General features: G+C 48.2%; 1 protein-coding gene across 1 annotated transcript in view; it reads right to left on the bottom strand.

Moving 5' to 3' along the window:
- LOC142584282 (uncharacterized) overlaps positions 1-25,510 on the bottom strand; it is a 109,493-nt gene that overhangs the window by 61,675 nt on the left and 22,308 nt on the right. The window contains exon 2 of the mRNA XM_075694419.1: positions 25,323-25,459. Coding sequence (XP_075550534.1) covers positions 25,323-25,459 — 137 coding nt within the window. The remainder of the gene's footprint in view (positions 1-25,322; positions 25,460-25,510) is intronic.

The following is a 25,510-nucleotide window of genomic DNA, read 5'->3' as shown; positions in this document are numbered from 1 at the left end:
TTCAATGCATCCAAATACCAGTTCAGCGTCCACGAAGTTTGCTTCCTGGGTGACATCAATAACCACATGCAAATTAAGTTCAATCCCGACCTCACGGACTGCCTTCAGAAAATGTCAATACCTCAGGTCAAATTCCGGGACGTTGGTTATTGGGATTCCTTAATTGCTTTGTAGGTACCTACCATCACTTTTAAAGCGCAATTTTACTCATATAGCAAGCCGCCCTAATTGAATGGGCCGCGAATCACGCAACCAAATGGCAAGGTTTGTCTAAAGGGTTAGGTAAAACACTGCTGCTGGCTGTTTCATCGACCGTATATAGTGGCAATTATAGGCATGCTAACTAAATTAACAAGCATGGTGTAACGCGCGAACAAGCAATAATGAACACATTCCCCTCGATGGCCACGTGAATTAGCTGCCACAACATTGGAGTGAGGAAGCGCGGCAGAAGTACCAAGCGAATTGAACTTCGTGCTGCCTCTCGCAAAACCGCGAACCAAGTCGCAGCAACCACAGTGCATGGGGGACTGTGACCCCGTCGCAAATGTCTTTAAGATATACAGCAGCCCGAAGTAGAACATGCACTCCTCCCTAACCTTCCCACAGAGGCATGCGTGCGATGGAAGATGGCGCGCCTCCTGCCAGCCTTTATCGCTTGCGTGCCCGAAATTGAGCCGCTTTCGCAAGCTCATTCTAGCATGCTTTCACTAGCCCCTACAGCATATGGCGCGTGGCGACCAATTTATTGCCCTTGAACTGTGTAAGATATCTTACGGCGATGGGGACGGCCGAAATGCGCCTGGAGTGTCTATATAATTGCTATCGCAATAGAAAATAACGTCAGATGCCTCTCAAACTGGCCTTCGCTTGGCACTCCGACAAAGTCACGGGGGCTGCAGGAAGCCGGTAGCTTATGCGTGAAAAACACTGATCGAATGAGAACAAAGGTAATCGAATATGTAAAAGGGGCGTTGGCTTTGGTCTTCGGTTGCGAAAGGTTCCATCATTTTGTTTCTACCCTCCTCCTCATCATGGAGGGGGATCGAAACCCTCTGATTAACATTGCAATCAAAGGGATAGGCGATATGCCGACCAGAGTGAAACCTTTTAAACATTAAGGATTCTTAAGCGAGTCAGCCGGGAAATGTGTGCATCGATCTGTTGGTCCGTCGCTAACGTGTAAGACGATGCGCACCAAAAAAAAAACGAAAAAAAAATGAATGCGAAAAAAATTTTAACCAACAAAAGAAACACCTAAGCACTCCGTACAAAGGGTTAACCGGCGATGCTGAAACCTGCAGCCATGCTGTTTGTTACTGGATTAATCCTTGCGGTTCAAGAAACGACGGCTTGGTAGGCTGACGGAACCTCAGTACGCAATTGCTTGCGCTTGGCTGCACGAGCCTGTTCTTATGCCCGGGCTGCACCAACGGCATGACCTAGACGAGTTCGTTCCCATTTCTTCCCGCTGCATTGCTGATCGAAAGCTGCTTGCTCCTCAGGAGTATGTATGAGGCGTGGAATATCCATTTCGGAGCCAGAGAGAAACTGCAGCGCGCACGTTCGGCTACCACAGAGACCAACGACATCACTAATCGTGCAGCCAAATGCGCGTCACTTTCACATTTTTTTTCGCGCATTCGCATGGCGGGGCGTCGGAGGAGTTTTCGGCGTACAGGCGATAAACGGACGGACCAATACAGCTTCGTTGTAAAACATTCGTAGTCGCGAGTTTCAAACCTATGACCTCAACCTCAGAAGCCGAGTGTTACCCACTGGGCTGTCTACGTACGCTTGCAAAAGGCGAAAATATCTGATCCATATGAATGTGTGGTACCACGTTGTCTGTGTTGTTGCGCCACACAGATAAGCTGTCGATGAGTTGATAAGGAGTGACGATGAATTATATGGTTCTGATGGCGGCTGACATTGGTACGACGCGAATGGATATGGACTAAAGGCCGAACAGGGATTATCATGGTCGGAGTAATTCTGTTAAGGCTAATAATGACCGATGAGGCTTGATAAGGGTCCAATCAAGTCAGCTAAAGTCAGCTAAAGATAAAGTTCGATCATGCTGATAACGCCATCACATCCTACATCACTACTATGACCAGCTTTAAAACGGGGGCAACTACCAACGGCACTTTGTGCTCTTGATGGCTTCGCCAGTGCGCAGGCCACTAAAGATTTCGTCTTCGTGATGCATGTTGTTGATCGTCTCAGCCTGTTTGCCAAAAATTGTAATAACTACTTCTTAATAAATCTATCAAGCCCACAGTGCCTTAATGCAGTTGTCGCTAACTGTTTTCATGTCGTTTTTCCCTGCTACTCTTACTTTACGGATATATAAAAACAAGAAAGGGGCTGACAGATGGAAGAGCACACTGTGGTATAAAGTTTGTAAACAGGGATGAAGTGCCTCAGACAGGCTGGCCAACGTTTCGATAGGAGGACCTATCTTCGTCAAAGGCGGCCTCGTCATCCTCGGCGTGTTATGGCGTTTTTCACTGGTCGATCCGGAGCAGCCGCCTGAATCCTCGAGCGAGCGCTCGGCTTTCACCAATCCGAGTCTGCCAGTGGAGCGCACGAACGCTCCGCGGGAGATCACACAGGAAGTCTGCGTGCACGTGACACAAACCGGTTCCGCAAACTATGCCCAACACAATGTTGTGCGTACCGACCGGGCATGGACCGGGTACCGATTTCGCTTGAAGACGGAAGTGACGCCATGTGACGCGTTCTATTTCCGCCCGAATCCGCGTCTCGGCGGCGGAGCAAGTGAGAGCGATCCGGCGCGGAGCGAGTTGATCCGAAACGACCAGTGGAACGCGCGAACCCGCTCCAGATCGACCAGTGAAATGCGGATTCGTTGCCGCGGAGCAAAAAATCCTGCTCCGAATCGACCAGTGAAAAACGCCATTAGTTTTAAAGGGTTAGTGCAGTGACGTCACGTGCATACATTGCACGTGACGTCACTAAAACCCATACATTGCACCGCAGACTCCTCGTCGCCACCTTAACTATTTCAAAGTTACTCGACGTATTACTACTATGCTACTCAAGTCACTTTCAACTCATGTTTTTTTTTTTTTGTGTGTGTGTCTGGGTTTTTCTCGTTTCTCTTTTTTTTTGTCTTTTGTGTTACTCGCGCGCTGACCCCTTGACCGACCGTTTTAATGCCTCAAAAACATGCCGCCAACGACTCCCCCTGAATACCTCCTAACCTTTCGCATCCCCAACACGCTCCCAAGCCCCCGTATTTCTTAAAGATTTCACTTTTCTCTTTCTTTTTCTTTCACTCCCCCCTTTTTTGTCTGTCTTGGTGCCGCCCTGGTTTCCCCCCCCCCATTTTTTTTCCTTTTTCTTTTTTTCCTTTTTTTCTGCTTCTATTTCTTTTCTTTTCTCCCTGCGTGCCCACTCTCACGCTCTTGTCCCCTCGTCTTGAGAATGAAGCTCACAGACGTCGGACGACACCGCTTGTTTCCTCCTGTAATCCCTCTCTTTAAAACCAGCCGCCAGCGAAAACACCCGCACGTGACGTCACTGCACTAACCCTTTAAAACTAATGGCGTTTTTCACTGGTCGATTCGGAGCAGGATTTTTTTGCTCCGCGGCAACGAATCCGCATTTCACTGGTCGATCTGGAGCGGGTTCGCGCGTTCCACTGGTCGTTTCGGATCAACTCGCTCCGCGCCGGATCGCTCTCACTTGCTCCGCCGCCGAGACGCGGATTCGGGCGGAAATAGAACGCGTCACATGGCGTCACTTCCGTCTTCAAGCGAAATCGGTACCCGGTCCATGCCCGGTCGGTACGCACAACATTGTGTTGGGCATAGTTTGCGGAACCGGTTTGTGTCACGTGCACGCAGACTTCCTGTGTGATCTCCCGCGGAGCGTTCGTGCGCTCCACTGGCAGACTCGGATTGGTGAAAGCCGAGCGCTCGCTCGAGGATTCAGGCGGCTGCTCCGGATCGACCAGTGAAAAACGCCACAACACGCCGAGGATGACGAGGCCGCCTTTGACGAAGATAGGTCCTCCTATCGAAACGTTGGCCAGCCTGTCTGAGGCACTTCATCCCTGTTTACAAACTTTATATTACGGATATATAGAAACTAATCGCGGCCTGGTTACTGCAGCTATCCTAGCTGAGCTAAAGAAGAAATGTACTGGTCAGTCCAAACTTATTTTTGAACTCCAAGGTCTAAAATCTCAGTAGCACAGACTGGAAATTGTCTCACCTCGCCAAGCGTATGGCTGAACTTGAGGGCCATTACGAAAGCCTCCTAACACTTAAAACAGATACAGGAGCTATGCACACCGGCGCAACTAAACCTACTCACTTAATTTCAAAACTAAAGGCACGTTTTCATGATGCCGACATCCGAACTCGACGGAACAACTTGGCATTCTACGGACTCTATGAAACTACATCAGAATCATACGCACAATAAGAACAACTTGTCATTACACATTGCCGCCAGCATTTAGATATGCATATTGACGACAAAAAGACAGAGCACGCTCATCGTCTTCGACGTCATTTGGATGACCAGCCCGGTCCAATAATAGCAAAATTCACGTTTTTCTAAAGAAAAGAAGCTGTTCTGTCGAACTCGGGGAAAATAAAACATACCAATTATAGTATTGTCGAAGATTTTTCTCGTGCAGTTCGAATTGCTGGAAACCACCTCGTTGCAATTGCCAGGAAGCAATCCACCCCGTTTAATCTGTGTTAGAAAACCCTTCACAATGGACCGAAGCTCTAGGTCTTTGATAGCGTATCTCAAACCGTAAAAGAAGTCTCATAGCAAACATCCGCCAAGGAAAATGTGAGTACCTGGCCCCAAGCCATGCCAAGCAATAATCTTTCATTATCTGTAATATTCGAAAGATTCGCGGTTTCATACCGGAACCTGAACTCGTCTCTAACATGATGATTTCTTCAAACAGCAATATACAGATACTAACCGAAACGTGGCTTACCCTTGATGTCGCTGATTCGGAAGTACTTCCTGACTTAGCAGGTTTCCTAGTTTTCAGAAATGACCGCAGATGCAATTGAGGGGGTGGTGTCTTGATGGCTGTGGGCCTTGATTTATCGTGCTCACCAATAGACATCATCTCCGGTCTAGACATTTCATGGCTTATTTTTCGCTCGTTGGCGCAATCCGTTTTACTTGGTGTTTGCTACAGGGATCTACATACTTGACCTAACTTACCGGTACAGCATACACAGATTCACAGATCCTACTATTCGGGGATTCCAATTATCACGGTATCAACTGGCATAAACCAGGTACCTCAGGTACGAACCACACATAACAAAAGGATTTCATAGAAGTATATAAGAATGTCAATGTCAATCAGTAAAAGCGCCACCACGCGTTGCTGGAGACAGTGCTAATACCTTGGATCTTAGACTAACTACGAATCCCGTAAACGTATCATCTATCACGTACCTTGAAGTTATTAGTTATCGCAAATCTATCCGCGCCGATTTTTCGTTCTTTCCTGAACGCCACTAAAAACGTAAAAGAAAAATATTTCTCTACCAAAAAGGTAACTACAACACGATTACCAATAAGCTTAGAATTTTTTTTCCTTTATTTGAAGCCCAGTTTTCCGGCATGCCTCTCCAGGAGAAAACTGCGAGATATTCAAGTGCAAAATAGAGGACGTGGCCAATAAATTCATTCCTAGAATTACGTTTTATGAAAACCATTTAAAGACGTGGTACACGAAGAAGCTAAAGATAATAAAAGGCAGAAAAGAAGCGCTTTTGTCATGATGCTAAGCTCAGAGACTCGTCTAATGCCGTGCAGTGGTATTATATTGCTCACAATGCCTACCCGATTGCTGCGCGGAATGCGAAGCAGAAATCTTTCAACTGCGATTTGACAAGATTGTTAAATGTTAACTGGGAAAACTCTGGAAAGTCATCAAACCTATTAAATCACGTGCTATCACTCTAACACTGAATTGTGAGAAGCCGTCAGGGACCTCAAATGCATTGCGAACTTTAACATTGCTTTTGGCACAATCTTCAGCAATGAACCAAGCACATTTTATCTACGCCACTTGCTAGAACTCTTCCTACCAATCCTGGTATCACAATACGTCATGATGTAATTTAATTTATTTAATTTATTTAATTTATTGTACGGATTCCACGTACCGAGATGCGCATATTAAGGACCTATGCTGGTTAGATGCTCCCTCTACAGGAAGGAGATTGACGTGTGCTACGAGTGCGGAAGGCTGGGACACCACGCCGAAGTGTGTCCCAATCCCAACAACAAGATTTGCCGTGGATGTGGACGAAACAATACGTCGCCTGATCATTGATGCGAGCCGCGGTGTCGACTGTATGGCAAGAGACACTTTACGGGAGACCGCAGGTGCTAGGCGAGATACAAGACCCCGTACATAGTCAAGCGTCGCCAACTAGAGCGAAAAAGACAAGAAGAGGAAGAAGCGGCCACAGCGTACGCCAGCGGTTACAACAGCAGCAAGGACTGTAATGGCAACGCCGGCTACTACCTCAATTTTCCAGACATAGACCGTCATTCAGTCGCTGACAACCGATGAGGACGCTCCACTAGCCGCGGCGGGAAGGGCGGCGCGGGAAAATCCCGATGCCGATCCCGCTCTCGTAACCAGGCACGGAGGCCGAAAAGCACATCGATGACGCGCGGTGCCGCCGGTCCGGGAACCGCAGCTGTGGGCCACATTAATCAACAACGTCAGCAGCAGCAGCCGTGGCAGCAACAACAAGATCAAAGGAGCACTGAGCAACAGGTGACCTGGGCGGCTGTCGCCGCTTCTCCCGGCGGCGGAGGCACTCCAACGGGCCGCCCTGGCGGGCTCACCGTCGGCGGCGGCGGTGTGAACAAGCTCGAGCCAGCGATAGAGCGAGTACTACGACAACGCCAAGAACCATTAGAATCGATGAGTTCCGAGCTTAAACGCGAAAATGCGCTCCTTAGAGAGGAAAATGTCAAATTGAAAGTCGAGGCTTCCCAACTGTAGCCACCATAGCAACGTCACACTACGATGCCGCCGTCCCCGGCGCCTCGATCACCGACTCCATCATGGCCTGAGCCGGCCGGGATGGCCACAGATGACGAGGGCAGCTCGGTGGACACGGCGGATGAACGCAATAATCGTCCAGTTACCACGAAAAGGATCGCATTAGATGCCGCAAGACCCGACACCAAACAGCGATGCGGCCGTTACGAGAAACTACAGAAACGAATAGACAGCATGGAGAAGAGCCTCAATGAACGTTTTACAAAACAAACGGCACATTTGAACGAAATGTTCGATAACGCGGTAGCTAAGCTCTCTGAGCAAATAACAAAAATTTTCGCCGCGCACCTGTAGAGCATAGACGACATAGAAGTGAGGCTGCCGCCAGCTGCAGGCAGACCAATCATAACGATGAGCAAGCCGTACACTAAACAGCAACAGCACAATCTGCAGCAGCAAAAATCGCTCACAGACGTAGAGACGCAACCGCAGCAGCAACCAAGTCGCCTCGATGGCGACAGCTTAAATTAAACACAAGCATCACCATGGCTACACATGCAACGAACCACACTAACACTGGGAAACTACAATACACAATATGGCAGTGGAACTACCAGGGCTACAGGAAGAAGCGGGATAATCTCCAGTAATTCATACGCAGCCGCGAGACAAAACCGGACGTGATTCTTTTGCAGGAGACAACCCATCTGGTTAAACTAGCTTGCTACAAAGCCATAGACGCGACCGCAATGGACAGCAGGCAAAGAAGGAAACGGCCTACACCCCGCGTGGCAACTGGCGCGGGGCCGGGGGCGATGGTAGCGCGCCGGCTGTCGCCCCCGCCACGCCCGTCGCCTGTCGCCGCAGTGCTCATTCGACGTAACGTCACTGTGGCGCAGCGAGAACTTGCCTGCGTAAAGATACCTCACGTGTTCGTAGAATGAATTCCTAAGAGCGGCCGAGGACTCTTCGTCTTTAACGTATACAGTAAACGCACTCTCCAGCACCGATTCCGGGACCTGCTGCGGGGCGCGTGTGCGGCTTCCGGCGGCGATCCTCTACTTGTTGCGGGCGACTTTAACGCGCGCCACGGAGCCTGGGGCTACACCCGAGAAACACCCAAGGGAAAACACCATTGGTAAGACTCGCAAGACCAAAGGCTTCAACTCATTGCGAATCCCGCCGATCCTACACGCAGAGGGAACAGCGTGAGTGTGGACACGCTACCAGACCTTGCGTTCGTTTCGAATATAACGACAGCGCACTGGCGAAATACGCAGGAAGATTTGGGGAGTCACCACGCGCTGGTAGAGATCACGATAGGCACGGGGCCGAGCGGTCGTGGGACTAACCCTGAAGGCAAAGGCCGTAAGCTCAAACTGGTGAAGTGCGATACGTTCCGCAAGAAACGCGCAGAAGCGGGACGAGGCGACGAGCCGATTACGGACATAAACGAGTGAACCGAGACGCTCAGAAGGGACGTGGACGCTGCAACCAGCGACGTTCCACCCGAGGCGAACCTCGAAATAATTGACAGCAGGCTCCTCCACATGTGGGAAGCAAAGCGAGCCCTCGTAATGAGATGGAAATGCGAAAGACATAATAAGGCGTTGCGCAAACGCATAGTGCAATTAGACAGATACATCGAAGAACATGCACTCCTGGTATGCAGGGCACAATGGGAAGACACGTGCAACGGCCTCTAGAGGCAGAAGACTGGGGCGAGCGCTTGGCGCCTCTTTCAACACCTATTAAATCCCAAGGAGACGGGCCGCTCAAGGCCGCAAGCCTCGTAGGCTAGTAAAAGATTATAAAGGCGAAAACTTCCTCGACACAATACGTGACCGTTACTTTAAGAAGGCTGAAAGCATCCAGCATGCCGAATACTACGGCGTCGCAAACGAGAAACTGGACGCGGAATTTAGTGAATCAGAAAGTAAGATATTCCTGTTCGAACTAAACAGCCGATTGGCGCCCATCCCGGACCGTGTTACCAACAAGACTCTCCCGAAACTAGACGACGAGTCAATCTCCCGACTCGCGGCCTACGTCAACGAGTGCTGGCGAGGGGGTTCCCTTCGCGAAGCGTGGGAACAGGCCCGTGTTCTCATGATTCCTAAACCTGGCAAGCAAGTTACGCTCGAAAATCTAAGACCGATTTCGCTCACGTCTTGCGGCGGCAAAGTCATGGAACACGCAGTTCTCATCCGAGTGACGGACTTTCTCAAAGACCATGACGCGTTCCCGCACACCATGCTATGATTCCGTCGCAACCTCTCCGCACAAGACGTATTGCTACAGCCTAAACACCAGATCGTAGACGACACTACCAGCCCCACTAAGGCCATTCTAGGCCTAGATATGAAAAAGGCATTTCACAACGTTAATACGAAGCGATCTTAAAAACAATTAGAACATTAGGACTATGCCAAAGAATGTATAATTACGTTAGAGATTTCCTCGCGGGCAGGCCCACATGCGCGGTCGTCGGCGATGAGGAATCGCCAGAATTTGGGACGGGTCCTTGCGGTACGCCGGATTTTGTCTACCCCGGTACCGCACGTAGACATAATTAGATTCCTGAGGTTACACCTGCAGGCAAATGGCCATAACGGAGAGACGGTGCGAAGACTTCGTCGTTCGGTAGATGATACGATCTTACTCTTGCGTCGCATCACGAATAAACACAATGGTATGCGTGAAGAGTGCGCGATCCGTCTCGTGCAGGCGTACGCGGTAAGCCACATAACGTATGTTGCCCCCAACCTGAAGTGGATAGGGTCCGAAAAAAAAACAAAGTCCAATGCATGATATGAAAGGCTTGTAAGAGAGTGGTGGGCTTTCCGCTCAACGCGAGCACCGACAAGTTTCTAGAGCTCGAACTTCACAACTGACTTGACTAGCTAATCGAGGCGCACGACGTTGCGCAATACGAACTATTATTGAAGTCAAAGAGCGGTCGATGCATCCTCGAGTCACTCGGCATCACGTACCACACTCAGCATGGAGAAAAGATGGCGCTGCCGGCCTCTGTCCGCGACCGCCTGATGATCCTGCCGCTTCCCAAGAACTTGCACCCGACGCACCACGCCGGGAGACGCAACAAACGAGCAAGCGACCTTCAGAAGAAGTTTAGTAAGAGCAACGAGGCAGTGTACGTAGACGCTGGCCAAAATGGAGGAGCGAGAAGCGCACACGCGATTGCGGTTGTAGGCCGCACGGGTGTGTGCTCGCGAGCGCCACGGTGACCGCGGTGTGCCGCCGTGTAAGCGCCTCTACGGGCGGCTGCAAAGCAAACCCAAAAACACGGCGCGGGCCATTTGGGCAACGGCATGCGTCTCGACGAGATTGTTTGGCACACTTGAGTAATGGCTGTCAACGGTTGACACAGAGCGGGGCCTTGCAAGCAAGCAAAGTAACCACGCTGTCGGCGCCAATGGCTGCCGCACAGTTCGGGGAGCGGATAGGAATACTAACGGCACAGTAGCGGTCGCGCATCACAGTAAAAAGGGAGCTTCAGACTCCCGTCGTATTGCGCTTCCTGGGAATCCCCACAGACGTTTTCCTTGCGCGCGGCCGGCTGGCGGGTGTGAACTCATTCCCAGCTAGAGGTTCCCCGAATGGGCGTCAAACGCCGTAATGGGCGTGCGTGTCTGACTTCTTCGCTGCTCTGGTGGGTGCCCTTGGAGAATGCGGGGTTCAGGTCTGGACGCGGGCAAAGGGGATCGCGCCGCATCAAACAGGCGCGCCAGCCTGATTACTTTTTATGGGATTGCAGCTCGCGCTGACCGGCATGTCTATTCTTTGAACTCTCGGTCTCGGTTCTGAGGTGCCGCGGGAACGTCTTCTTCGGCTTACGGCCCGGACACGTGGCTGACCTTGGCGGGTGGACAATTATCCCGTGCTCCTCTGTGACAGTTTGGCTTGCAAACAATTGCTTGTTTATGGCACCGCATGGCCTTCGGTTTCTTGGAATCTGGACGCGTCACGCACGTGTTCGAGCACTGAGAACATGGTCCCGACGTTTCCTGGCTTTTAGGTTTTGCGAATGTGTTTTCTTGGTCAGTGATTGTTACGCCAGCTGTGCTCGCGGGCGTTTCTCGGAACTTGCGACGTGTACAGCTGGCGTGACCCTCATTCCTTTGTTGTTATATATTGTGTATTTTGGGTGAGGATTCTACACTGTGAACTGTACTAAAAAAGATCTTCTTTGATTGATGGTTGTTCGACTTGCCAATCACGCGCGCAAGTTCTGCTGAACGCCCTGATTGGTGAACGGACTGTCCAGTTGGGACGTAATCCGGCGGTAATTCAACAGCTACAATTTTTGGCGGAGCGTTGCGTGTAGAAAACGCGGCCGCAACGCTCCGATCGGGAGTGCTGGACCTGGCTTCGGTGCTAAGCACCATCGGCTCTGCCGAAATAGGGTCACCCTATGTGGTCAAAACCAGTTTAATTATTTGTAACCAATGTACTCTGGGAACTATGCAATCTTGTAACCGAACTTCGTAATTTTATTTGTAAATACAAGTTTTTGTTCGTTCGCTACTCGAGCGTCTTCGTCCTTCGAGCCTAAGTCACCCATTGAGCCACCTGTGCAGACCGTCTCTGACGGTGCTTCTCGGACGAAGAAGGTGGGGGTGAATTTCAACGAATCAATCGATCGATCATGGCACGGAATTCTTACTCGCGGGATACACGGAATCGGCGGAAGAAGCCGTGATAGCGCTAGCACTCTCCGCGGTGCCGAACGCTGCGATCGTGATTGGTCGCGTCTCGCGGGAAGCGGCCCGCATACTCCAAATTTCATTTCTGACGACGGCGACTCGTCATCACCCTGTTAACCCCAAAATTCTACCGTCTTCCTCCTCTGGACTCCGGCACATACCGATGTTCCGCTCGCGGGCAACGAGGCGGCCTACGGCACGGCTCAAGGTCTCACACGACAACTTCATGGCAATACACATGCGCAGCTGAATGGGCTAAATTTTAAACAATTTCATTTCTGTATAATTGCCGAATGTCAACAAGTTTCAACTGTCTGCGCCAATAGGGTGGTCCTTTCTAACAAAATATGCATTTATGGCACTTAGTCGGAACATTGGTGGTGCGTTAAAGCAGTGTTCTGGTCGGGGTTAGGCGGTTATGTCACACGACAGGAGCGAATGGTTTCGTACACTCTCAGCAGAGCACACATTGACTTGAAGAAGCACGAAATTTAAAACCATAAAACGATTTATTACAGCTGGAGTTTTGCACGGCAATTGCAGAGCGAGTGTTAGTCTGTCTGCACGCATACGTTTTTGGGAGTCAACAGAGTAGGGGAGGGAGTGTATGTAGGTGTGAATACATTGAGCGTGCGTGCGTACTTGTATTTGCGTGAGCGCGCGTGTTTGTGTCTCAGTATTTGAATGTGCGTGTGCACTAGTGCATGTATGCGTGTGCGAGCTTACGCGTGATTATGTGTGTGTGCAGTTCCGTGTGCGTGCGTGCATGCGTACATTTTCGTGCATGTGTGCATGCGTGGGTGCCTGTAAATATGAATGCGGGCGAGCATTTGATCGTATCTCTCTGTGTTTGCATGTGTGCGAACACGCGTGAGCGTGTGCGCGCGTCTGTGTGCAAGCAAGCTAGCGGGCATATCGCCTCTTACACCTACTTTTGGGGATAAATGTGATATAGCGTTTATTTAAGCCAATATTTAAAGCTGCGTGACAAGACCGAGTGACATTAAATTTAAAGCATCATTTCTTTTTAAAAGCGAAATCAGTGAAAAGAAAAGCAAAGTAAAACACAGTTTTCTTCAGGATGTGAAGACGTATGACGAGCGAAGCTTTGTATGTGGGCCCTTAATGGCAAACTGCACCTCCGCCGCGGGTCGGCGCAGCATTGCATTATCTTCGGTATCAGCCCACTTATGGGGAGTGCCTAACGCCTGCTTCATCTCCACTGCGGGTCGGCCCGGTATTGCACCAGCTTGGGAATTTTCTGCTATATATACACGCGGACACGGCGGTGGGGAAAGTAGCCCTTAACAGATTCGCTGTAAGAAAAAAAAGGGGGCGCCCCAGCCGTCCATATCGCAGCCCCAGATATCGTCACGATGGCACCGTCACTATCGGCATGGCTCCGTTAGGAGCTACCAAGCTGTTCACTTTCGTTTTCTTCCTTCGCTTGGCGGCCAGCGACGCGCTAAATCTGCACCATCACTGCTTCATGCATCGCTTCCGTGACCAAGCAAACTTTCGGCGGCACATGTTCGCTGCTATATTAAAACTAAAGTTTTAAGCTACTTTCCTTCGAAAAAACATTGTGCATTAAATGGAAAGTGGCCTGGCCACAAGGAACTTTCTCGCGGGGTCATACTATTGATGACAGCATCACAAAAACTAGGTGCGGTCAGGTTGACTTTACAGCTTTGCAATGATTGACTGACAGGCTAGTTGGTTCATTAGCACAGAAAGAACAGCGCTTCAAGTTGTTAGCGCAGTGTGTGTGTATGGTTTCTCCTTAGCACCCCGTCTTGGAGCACTGGGCTGCCTGTGCCATTACAGATGTTTTTTTTTTGCGTCAGTTAAGGTTTTTAAAAGCGTTTACTTGGAAATGTTTTGTTGGAGTGGCTCTTACAGAAGAATCTTTAATCAAAATTTCTTCGCTCGGCCAGATAATCCCGAGGACGGGCTCCAAACAGCTCCTTTATTTGGCCAACTATGATCAATTACTGAACATTTATTTAACGTAGCTTTGCTAATTACGCACACATTAATTATGCAAAGAGTCCTCAGTCAGTGACCGACTTCGTCACTATGCCAAACCTATGAGGACTTACGCAGGCAACGTTCGTTGACACGTCGCCCTTTATTGCGCGGCGGTAACATTGCTCGCTCGGCTACCATCTCCGACCAGTCAGTGCTGCTTCCAGAAATGGAAAGCGTTTGTCCGGGATGACGTTGCACCCAAGCTCTCCTTGGTGACCTTCGTTCTGCCGCCGCGTATACAACAGCCTGCCTCGAATTTTATGCCTCCGCTCCAGCGCGCGATAGCTCAGGCAATCGCCGGGGTCTTATCAGATTAGCGCCACCATTTTCCTGGGGCTGCCCCATTAAGCTACGCCGAAGTCGTTGCGCCGCCCCAAGAGGTCCCCGTGGCTGCACCACGCGGCTACACTGAAGTAGTCGAGCTGTCTCCCAAGTATGCCTCTTCCAACGGCCGCTGCGTTATGCCGACGTCGCGGCTAAGCCCCACCCAGCTTCGTAGCCGGGCCAGCGCGCTGCTCTAGCTGCGCTTGGTCCTGGCGCCATCTCTCGCTCAAGGCGCGAGCCTTGCTCTCTTCGCTGCTCCATAATGCCCCCCCCCCCCCTATGCGGCGGGAATCAAAGCTGCAGACCTCCTGGCTGAGGACCCTCCGACAAAACCAGTGGCGGTGCTAAGTGACTCACGACCGGCTCTCCAGGCACTCTCCGATCACCATCGACGTGGAGTCACTAAGACCCTCCTGAGAGCAAAAATCTCGGCCCTCTCTGCAGTGGGGGTAGCCATCTCCTTCCACTGGCTGCCTTCCCACGTAGGGATTGCTGGAAACGAGGAGGCGGATGTCCTTGCTTAGGCCGCCCACCACCCGACCGTTCCACTCACCAGAGCAGTCGCAGCATTGGACTTCTCCAGACAGAGACTCAAACAGCTGCTCACATCCAGCCATCCGGATAGCAGGGTAGCTACCAACCACGCCCCAAAGCTCCTCCCTGAGAACGGCCTCTCGCGACGGGACCGTTCCACACTCCTTCGTCTGCGCACGGGCTCCGTGTGGACGGCAGCTAGGCTCCATGCCAAGGGACGCATCACCTCGCCGGCCTGCAGAAGGTGCGGTGACGCCGAGACCCTCGAGCACCTACTCTGCACCTGTCCTGCATTAGCCCAGGAGCACGCTCCAGTCACTGCCACCTACCGACGGTATGGACTCCCGGCTACTTCAGAGACACACCTGCTCTTCCCGGCCCGCTACCACCTCCCAGCACTGGCAAGCCTGCTTGAATATGTGTACACAAACGGGCTCCTAGATCGCCAATAGACTTCGGCCTCGCACGGCCTCTGCCCGACCGCCGGCCATCGCCCCTGGATGATGCTGACGTCTGCTGCCTGAAACCTACTCTCCCTTTCACCCTCTATCCTCTCATCTTTCTCTCCCCGCCCCCCTTCCCCATTACGCTGCGCCGTGCTCCCACATGGGCTGCAGAACTGAGCATATTTTCCCTCTCCCAAATCACGAAGAAGAATCAAAGCACGGCCTCGGTGGCGGCTGATCTCGATGATGTGCTGCTGCCCAAGCCGAAACACACAGCCACCATAGAGAAAGAAATTCAACAAGAGGGGACACTCTTCAAAAACTGGCAACAGGAAAGACGTCACGCCTAGTTTCAACAACATCCGTTAGTTGACGCGAGCATCAGAAAAAAAGAATGTGAAATAAACTTCCAGACAACGTTTTATTTTTTTTATTCCTTCCCACTAAAGGTGAAAAAGTTCTGCGTGTAAATGAACTTTGCAACTTCTTGTTGCGTTGCCTAGCAACAAGCTAGCGGCACGCCAGACGCGCGTGCATACGTCATACGCCAGACAAGCCGCAGGAGTGAGTGAGGTAGGCTGCGCATGTGAAGCTCGCGTGCTCGGCGAGCCGTCTCTTTTCGATGTAGCCCGTTTTTTGGGCTCCCGGCGTTCTCTTGTGTTCCGTCTGCATTTCGACACGGCACCGCTGCACTACTGGACAACAGCAAGGTGAGGAATTTTGTTTGACAGTCTGCGACGCACTTCAAGTACAATCGCCCAATTTTTTAACCTGAACGCGCGAGCATCGACCGGCCAGTCGATAAGCGCCGTATAACGGAGTACAGCGGCGAAGTGTGCGAGAATACGCGCGTGCGCGCAATGCACAGTCCAATGCAGCTTCCCTCTGCCAGGCTGTTCCGGCAACCGGACCCCACCCCACCTGCTTTTTTGTCCTTTATCGACTGGCCGGTCGATGCTCGCGCGTTCAGGTTAAAAAATTGGGCGATTGTACATTTAGGCTTACTGCACAAAACTGAACCTATATAGTGACGCAGTTATCGAAAAACAGCTCCGCAGTCCAAGCCTAGTTAATATGAGTTAATTACTCGTACTGGGAGATGTTTGCGACGCTTTCCATGAGCCCAAGCATAATTATAACCTGTTTGGGTAGTTTTTGGGCACGCTCGCCGCACCTGGCTTTCTGACGAAAAGCACCTTGGCCGTGTGACGCAGTTTCCCGTGTACTGAATCTTACCGGGACAAGTTTCGGCGCTTTCTCTGACCCAATACATTATTGTAACTAATTTCACTACTTTTTGGGGTACTTTTCAAGCACAGTGGCCGCACTCAGCGTTGTGGCGCAGTTAGCGAAAAGCAGCTCGGCTGTGTGCCGCAGTTAGTTTCGCGTGTACTGAATCTTACTGGTAGAAGTTCGTGACGCATTCTCTGACCCGAAAATGTATTGTAATTTATTTGGTAACTTTTTGGGATATCTTGAGGCTTGCTCGCCGCGCCTGGGGTTGTGAAGGTGTTAGCAAAAAAGCAAGCCGGCCATAGTGAGTTAGTTTTGCGTGTACTGAATTTTAGTGGGACAAGTTTGTGACGCATTTTATAGCCCTGCAACAACATATACCTTATTTCGGTACTCCCGTCTCGAAAACGCGACGAGCGATTGCCGAGAGTGATAACACGGGAGTGTTGCATGCGCCGGCAGGAAGCGTAAAAGATAACACGGAGGAGCTCAAGAACATGACATTTATGTATTCTGAGCGACTGAAAACAGGCCTTGCACCCACGAGTCTGACTTGAGTGCGAGTAGAAGGCATTCTGTGAGCGTGTAACATGGTCTGGCTGAGCCTATGTTGTAGCCACCTTTGTGTACTTGGCGTACCATCGTGTCGACTGAGGCCAAGTTGTTTTGGAAACGCGCAATCCCCCGTGTATTTGTGCACACAAAGTGCAGGAAAAAATGCCCGGGAGAGGAGCGGGGCTTGAGATCGGATGTTCAGATTTTATGGCATTGTTTGGGAGGAGTCTTTGCTGCAGAATGTACGAAAAAGTGAATTTATCTGTAATGCCGCTCATTCACCACTTACGCACGTTTCGCCTCTATACGCAATACTCCTGTTATGTCAATATACCGAAATGATACATGCTTGTAATTTACTTTCTTTCAGCTGATGGCATCCGGGGGAGCATCACGGTGCGCGCTTCCCAAGCCTAAACGCAGAACCACTTTCAGTTGACTCGCTAGCAGCGTTAGCGGCGTCAGGCAGTCGCTGTCATCTTTTCGCCTTGCGACGTTCCTATGCGCCTACGCTCTGCCTCCCTCGACGCCACGATAAGCGAGGCAGGAGCGCCAAGATACGCTCCTTTTGCGGTGGCTGGTGCAAAATGTCCCGCACTAGACGGATTGTCCGAGGCTCACAGACAGTTTATATTGTAACAGAATTCGTCTCCCTATATAAATAGCTTACTCTCAGCCAGTTCATTCTGAGCCATGAGCGAGGAAACCGGTGGAAATCCTTCGTCTGCTGCTAAAACGAGCTCCACGAGCAGAGGCCGAGCGCCGCCTCCGCAAGAATCCACAGGTGCGGTACGCCGAATCAGGCATTGGTGCAGCAAGTCGAGCATATGTCCACCTATTTCTCAGACAGAAACTTTCCTTCATGACAATCAAGAACTGGCATTAGTGTTTCTTGAAGAAGGAATATGTGTGAAGAGGAAAAGGTGGTCTGTAACTGTACATACATGTCTTGCTCGAATTCTGTGCCTCAATATATTGAAAAGCCGAAATAGCTGAAAAGCTGCGCTCAAATTTCGCATTAGCAAGTAACGTAATCGTCGTAAATTTTTTTCTAAAATGTTGTAAATGCAAACTGTTTCAAAGTTTTAGCTGTGTCTGCTACCATCCATTCTTAGACTCCAGTGAACCTATCACCGCTGTCCTTAGCGGCACGTGGACGCCCACGTGGACAAGGAATACCTTTACCCTAGAGAGGAAGGAAGTAGAACGTCAGATTCGAAGACATTTAGTAGCTTTATCATAGGCTGCGGGTGGTGCTGGTGGTTGTGGTCATATTGCTACAGGCCGGGTTAGCCTGGCAGACCTAGCTGGCAATGGTTCCGATAATATGTCACCAGGTGTCCGTCAGTCCTGTGCCTCGCCGTAATGTGAGCGCAATGCGTGACACTTCCACTGCCATTGTTTCGACGGCACTGCAATAAACGGGCGAGCATGGTTGCGCATGTAGGCGCTCTAGCAGACGTCCGGAAAAGGAAGCTACAGAATAGGTGTGCGCAGTGATTCGACGTACGAATAGAGCCTCAACTACAGATACATGATGTGGAATCTAGCTATCACTTTACCGCGTTTCTTTGATTTCTTGTCATTTAATTCGAGCTTTCGTTCCTCCTTGCATTCATATGACGCTGTAAGTAATATGTACTTCGACTGCGATTCCACCCTTACCTTATCCGAAGAACGTTTCGGCTAAATTGCGTACGAACAGTGCAGTTTAGTAAAATTGCGTCCCTGCTCTACCACAAGTTTACCCCAGGGTCATTCTTTCTGAAATTCTACAACCGCCCAGGCCGTTGCACTGACGAAAGTAGTCGACATCTTTTGTGTTAATTCATGGCAGCGCATAGAGTGTTACGTATGTAACAGTCAACTTGCCCGTCACAGTGATCTCAATAGTTGACTTAACGGTACGCGTTGTCAGTGCAGACTGTCGATACCTATTAGCACCCGTTCATGAATGCAACATATCTATATTTCACACTACGGAATTTGTTGTAGCTGTGGAATACGCGACTTCCTTTTTGAATTTTGTAAGCTTCGCAGTTTATGCACCTCCTCATGCCCTAATCGAATAAATGCTCGACGAAATTCAAGTTGGTCGCTCACATCATGAACTAGTTGATAATCGTCGTGAGCGACTCTAATCTGAAGCACTAACTTTGGGGTCAGGTGTACGGAGGGGCACATCATGTTATCACAATTCGCATCGCCCAATGATCTCATGGTGTTCAATAGTCATTGATACCAACCTACACGTTAATGGCATGTTCCCAACTACTGGATAGATGGCTCGTTGGCATGTCTTGCCTTCGTTTTGTACAGCTACAACTGCTTCACTAGCAATTTTGAAAGTCTGACAATGAATATGTTCAGTGCTCTCTTTTCTAACAAAGAAGTACATACTAAAATGCCTAAAACATTTTGAATACAGTACTTTGTCACTTTGGTACTGGTACAGTACTTTGGACTACCTCTATTATTTTAATTGCTTCCAATTGTCTGAATAAATTACCCTTCATTCAAAAGGTGTACAGTTTCTATACTAGTTTCGAATCCTTGCGTACAACTCATTTACGACAAGCTGTTCCGCAACTAGGCCGGATTCATTGCATTAGAGGACGCCACATTTGAGGATTCAACGTAAACTTAGCACGCAAATGTGCAGCCGTTTTCGAAAAAGCGACAAAACTCCGTTTCGGGGTCTTCCAGAAATCTCAATACAACGTCGCTTTTTCCACCTATAAATCGCACAACGATATCGCCAGAACATTGGCCTCCAAGTGGCCTCGAAGCGGTGTCCACCATCCCCCGAGAAGAAAAGGGGCACACTTATGATCTTTGCCAATGCCTCCGTGCCTTTGTCAGACTTAACGCCGCACGCAACAGCCGCGTCGCATCAGAGCTGAGCTTTGCACCGATCCTCACCCTCTTTCATGCGTAGTCATGCGAACGACCATTAAAATTTGGAGTCCGATATCTCGGAGCCCAGACACGCTGGAATTCTTCCAACTGATGCTATGTAGAAACATGAATGCCTCTAACTTTTCAATGGAGACATACCCACGTAGTGCGGCCAATAAAAGTTAATCGTTCAGTTACTTAATTGGGCTGCTGACAGATAACTATCATCTCGCTTTGTGTCCCCCTGGACACATGACGTATTTGCACAGGTGGTCTTCCCATGCCGCCCAGTGCCTAATTTTAAAAAAAACCCATAACGCTTAATTTTAAAAACCCGGTACATTACACGTTTTGTTAAAGCTAGGTGTAATTTGAAAATACACACATTAAACATTGGTAGTTACGAATACATTAGATATTCATTTCGTAAAATATGGACAACGAGCACGGACGACTTCCACCATTCATTGAAGCATATAATTTGGGAGAGTGGTTTGCGGTAAGCGAATGAGGTATATGCACAGAGCGTCACAAAACTAACTGAACGTACACATTCCGACGCCAAAATACAACTGCGTATTGCGCATCATCTTGTGACAACTTTTTGAATTAAATGCCTTCAAAAATGCCTGGAAAATCCATGCCTGTACAAGCCTTCCATGCCTTCCAAAATCCATGCCTGTACAAGAAAACGAACTTGCACCGCTAAGCCATCGATATGACGTTTGGCTGAAAGCCTCGCGCGTTTTTCAACAGAACGCTCTCAATTTTTCTTTTTCTTCGAACCCTATTGACTCCGTATGAGGAGCTTCAGGATAGCTCAAAATAGTTCGAACCGTTGTCATTCTCGCGCCGGAGCTGAACGTGAACCAAACCGAAACGCGTAAACCTGAACTTAAAATGAACCTGAAAATACTTAAGTCTGACTGCCCACCCTTACTTGTTCAGCTATATGTGTTGCGATGGCAGAAATATCCTGCACCATATTAAATGTCAAGAAAACTTTTTTAGCTGTGAACAGCTTTTTGCTAATGACGGATCTATTAAATATTAATCGTTATCATTTGTTTGTTGATTATAACACTCATTTGGTGGGTGTTCTACTGGAATTACGCTGGGACGCCGCTGTGGCAGAGCTGTACTGGAGAAAAAATGTAAATACAGGTATGATTTCCGCTTCTAGCAATATCTTTACCTACATAACGATTTCACATTATTTTTATGCATAGCGCTTACAATGTTTGTACAGTGCCTACATAGGTTATTTCTTTAGGCGCATATCACGGTTTATTGTCTCTGAATAGTTTGCGTTTCGATACTCGAACGCGTGCAGCCTTGTGCGCCTTTCTTGTTTTGTGTAGAAAGGAATTGCACGCGCTATTTCTGTGATTAGCGACCTGGCTACTTGTGTTAATTTAATACATTTCTGAGGCATCATGCGTGTTGAGTATTTTTTTCTTCTTATTTTGATAAGGACGCCAACAACTTCTATTTTGAGCGTGAAAGCGTCGCTTACGCGTATGGCCCTTGGCATATGTGAGTCTCCATTTCCTAGTGAAATGTACCAGGCAACTGAGCCACTGCTCAGACCGAATGATTTGACCGTTTGTACTACCATTGAGTTGATGCTTTTTTCATTATTATTTCGACATTGAGTTTAGTTATACCTAGCGGTGTTGCCTACTCGGTCTATAAAGAGAAGTAAAGAGAAAAGAGACAAGGCAACAACTGAGTGTATATATCTGTGTATGTTGCATAAATGGAACACAAACACACACACACACACACACACACACACACACACACACACACACACACACACACACACACACACACACACACACACACACACATATATATATATATATATATATATATATATATATATATATATATATATATATATATATATATATATATATATATCGACCACCATCACTGGGTCGAAAGGTTCCTCCCTTTTTTTCAACTGCTACGCTTTGATTCCGCTGAACACATCCGAGTTTCGTTTAGATTCGTGTTGCAGCCGCGCGGCTAACACTTTCTCGTTTTTATTAGATTATCCCTCCTTGCAGCTTTCTGATAAAATGATTTGCCATGTTTAGTGTCCCTTTGTTTCGAGTTTTCTTTTATTATTTCGCGTTCTCGCCGCTATCTCCCAGCCTCGTGGTTAGTTAAGATGGCAGATACAGCGACCTATCCGGAAAGGTGTTGGTCCCGGGCTCGATCCCAGAACAGGGCCAAACTTTTCTTCCACTGCCAAGCTTTATTTCTGAGAAATCCATATGCGCTTTTTCCGTAGCTTTGTGCTACACTCAGCTGGATTAAAATATCTCCTTTTGATGTCTACAAATGTACATGTATCGAATTTTTTTCGCAAAGAGTTTTGTGCTTTATGAACTCTCATTAGACAGAGGCTTTTCCGTTATGAGCTGTTTCAGGAACAATCCGCATGCAGCATTCGCACAGCTCAATTACACCGTGGAAGAATGTAATTCTGTGTATTGACAAATCAAATGTTTCATGTAAGAAATCAAGTGGCAATCTTGGGTGCAGTGAGTCATATTATTTTATGGTTTTTGTCATTAGGTTCATTGTATTCAGTACACTGCATATCACATTTAGGCAGCGTTCACAAGAAACTCATATTCATATCAATTGCAAGCACTAGGAATTGCAAAAATTGTGGTAGTGCACTGAGGTGCCCACATTTGAATACCATTGAAATCAGAGAAATACGCGAGCTCTCTGAAAGACGGAAATTGGGCACACATGCCTAAATGACATCCTTAATCGCGCGTGGGACTGCAGTGTTAGGTGAATTTCTGGACTGCCTTTTAACAGAAAAAAACAAAACACTTTTGATTTTGATGCTATTTTCCATTCGTTCCGCTAGTATACTTTGTATTTTCCTGTCATTGCCACCACAATAGCTACAACGTCCGGCAGAATGTTCGCGCAATTGTTGTTCAGACAATATGCGCCCACAATACAAATTTCTGGTCTAACTTTTTTGGTATCAGGATACATTTTCATTGTTTCATAGTCATAATTATAGGCGAAGCAAATTTAGCACTGCTTCAGTGCAGGGACTCTAACCACCTACAGCCCACCTAGAGTCAGCAAGAAATGTATATATGCTACTGCGAAGTGCACGCTCAAGTTGAAATCACAAACAATCCAAGATATTTTTGCTGTACGTGACTTCGTCTAGTCCTTTCTGTCACTAGGACATATTGCTCATGTGTAAGTGGAACGAAACTGCATATGAAACTGCTTATTAAACGATTCCTCAAATTATTTAAATCCTCATGCAATCGTGGTTAAATTGAAAGCAACGTTTCTGGGGATAACATCAGTAAATTTATGCTCGTGTATATCCTGCGTTCTCGTTTTTTTTTGCAGTCGAGTGCGTGTTTGAAATAAATTGTCAAGGCCACACCCAGCAACAGGTAAGCAGAATCCAGAAAACTACGAATGCAAGGGAGAAGGGAAAGAAGAAGCAAGAACTCGAAAGTGTCACCTGAAACATCTGGCCAAGTTAGGTATCACAAATAAACTTTAATCTTAAATGCCGGTATTTAAATGGGTGCAGATGAAGTGTCGTCCATTGCATGATGTAAGCTGCCTATGCTGGCTATCCTATAGATAGTTAACATAGCAATCTCTGTGTATTCTCGCGTACCCAGTTTCGAGAGTCCGTCCATAGGATGTAAAAGAGAGTCTCCAAAAATACCAATATGAAAATTTTTTCTCAATTTTAAACATTCCGTTTTTTAGACAGGGTAATTCTGCAGGTAAAAAGGAGGAATTATGACTTTCTTCTTCTGGTATAGTTGGGCGGAAATTATCAAAAATACATCGACCTCTTAGATCGAGCATTCTGCGTGTCAGGGACATCCACAAGCCGACCGCTATTGAACACCTTCTGAATGGAGATCAAGCAGGGGCTTGAGCAGCCGCCAGTTACTCCCGCAACGTTCCCCAGAATGCCGGCAATCAGTTAGTATTATAGATTTTAAATGTAAAAGAGCAGAAGGAAGACATGCTGTGTCGTGAAATGCAATAACTGCGATCGAGACTTGAGAAGAGACTGTGTACAAGCTTCACCCGCCGTGGTTGCTCAGTGGCTATGGTGTTAGGCTGCTGAGCACGAGGTCGCGGGATCGAATCCCGGCCACGGCGGCCGCATTTCGATGGGGGCGAAATGCGAAAACACCCGTGTACTTAGATTTAGGTGCACGTTAAAGAACCTCAGGTGGTCAAAATTTCCGGAGTCCTCCACTACGGCGTGCCTCATAATCATAAAGTGGTTTTGGCACGTAAAACCCCACAATTCAATTCATGTACAAGCTTCATCCGCCTCAGCCACACAAGAAATGCTTCTACAATTTAGGGGGCTCAACAGATTGCAACAGCTGAAATTTATAAATTGTAATGCTTGGGAAAGGCGTAACCACTTGGAATAAATTACCAGAATCATACCAGTTTGGGAATATATACCATCAAACTCGTCCTAAAAATTCACTGTTCCACTAACTTTTTTGAAGAAGATACTGTTGTATGCACTGAAGCACCATAGTGATTGGTTCAACCATGTATTTCGTCTCATACGTTGGGAAATATTATCAGGAAACAGGTGTACTTCTGGAGATTCATTTCAAGTGAAAACGTATTACAAACTAAGAGGCTACAGCTTGGAAATTGCAATATGTGCAGAAAATAAATATTTCGAATTATTGAATTTTTTTAAGCAGTCGAATATGTGTTTCCATGTCTTGTGCTAGTAATGTCTGCCTCTTCGACTAATCCAGATGAAGGGAAAGGTTTATGCTATCAGTCGCAGGCAATTTTAAGAACATTCCGGAAAACATGACAGTTTTCATCGCGTACATATTACATAAGATCGTAATTGTGCGTTTGGTCATGAGCCACGAGGTGTGCTAGGGGGGGAAGATATTGCGTATTTTCTGTAAGATGCGACAAAACTTGGATTTTTGTGCTTGGAGTGCAGCAAAAAAGATTGTAGCGATATAATGCACTCAAGTGCTACCCCGTAGAAAATAAATAATATAATTACATTGCACCAGGAAAGCATAGTGAATCATCAAAAATGCCAACTTGTGGCTTCTAAACTGTTGGTTATGAATTGAAGAGGCGATGAACGATTGAGAGTAATTGTGTTTTATTAGAGCGGCTGAATGTGTTTGCTTACCGCTGTGCATTGGGAAAGAATTCCTAGCTCATCACGGTAAAATAATGCTCACACCAGTTGGACAATGCGTATTAAGCTAGGAAAGGTGAATATGCTACATTTACATGTCTTCTGAAGCCTTTGCGAAAGTTTCGTGCCGCCCAAACAGACATTGCCAGAGACAAAGGCCGAACCAGCGGCTTCCTTTGCCCCACCAGCATTTAGCGCGGCTTTTGCACAAATAAGCAGCGGAGGCCAGCGGGTGCAAAGAGCGGACACGTCAGCGCGTGACCAAACATTATGGCGGCGCCTACGGGAGCGCGGTGAGAATGATCTATACTCACAGGCTTGAATTCTTGTAATATTGATTGAATTCATACTCAGTTTGATTCAGAGATTGTTTAACCGTATATACGCAGCCGCGATCGCTTTCGTTGTAACTACGCTTGAGCAGCCAAATCGGTCCACTGGTGTTTAGTGCCTGGAATATGAAAGTGCCATCATGTTCAACAAGTTCTCGATAATACGCTCT

Source organism: Dermacentor variabilis, chromosome 6 (assembly GCF_050947875.1).
Source record: "Dermacentor variabilis isolate Ectoservices chromosome 6, ASM5094787v1, whole genome shotgun sequence".
Taxonomy (NCBI): Eukaryota; Metazoa; Arthropoda; class Arachnida; order Ixodida; family Ixodidae; genus Dermacentor; species Dermacentor variabilis.
This window is presented reverse-complemented; position numbering and strand designations above follow the sequence as displayed.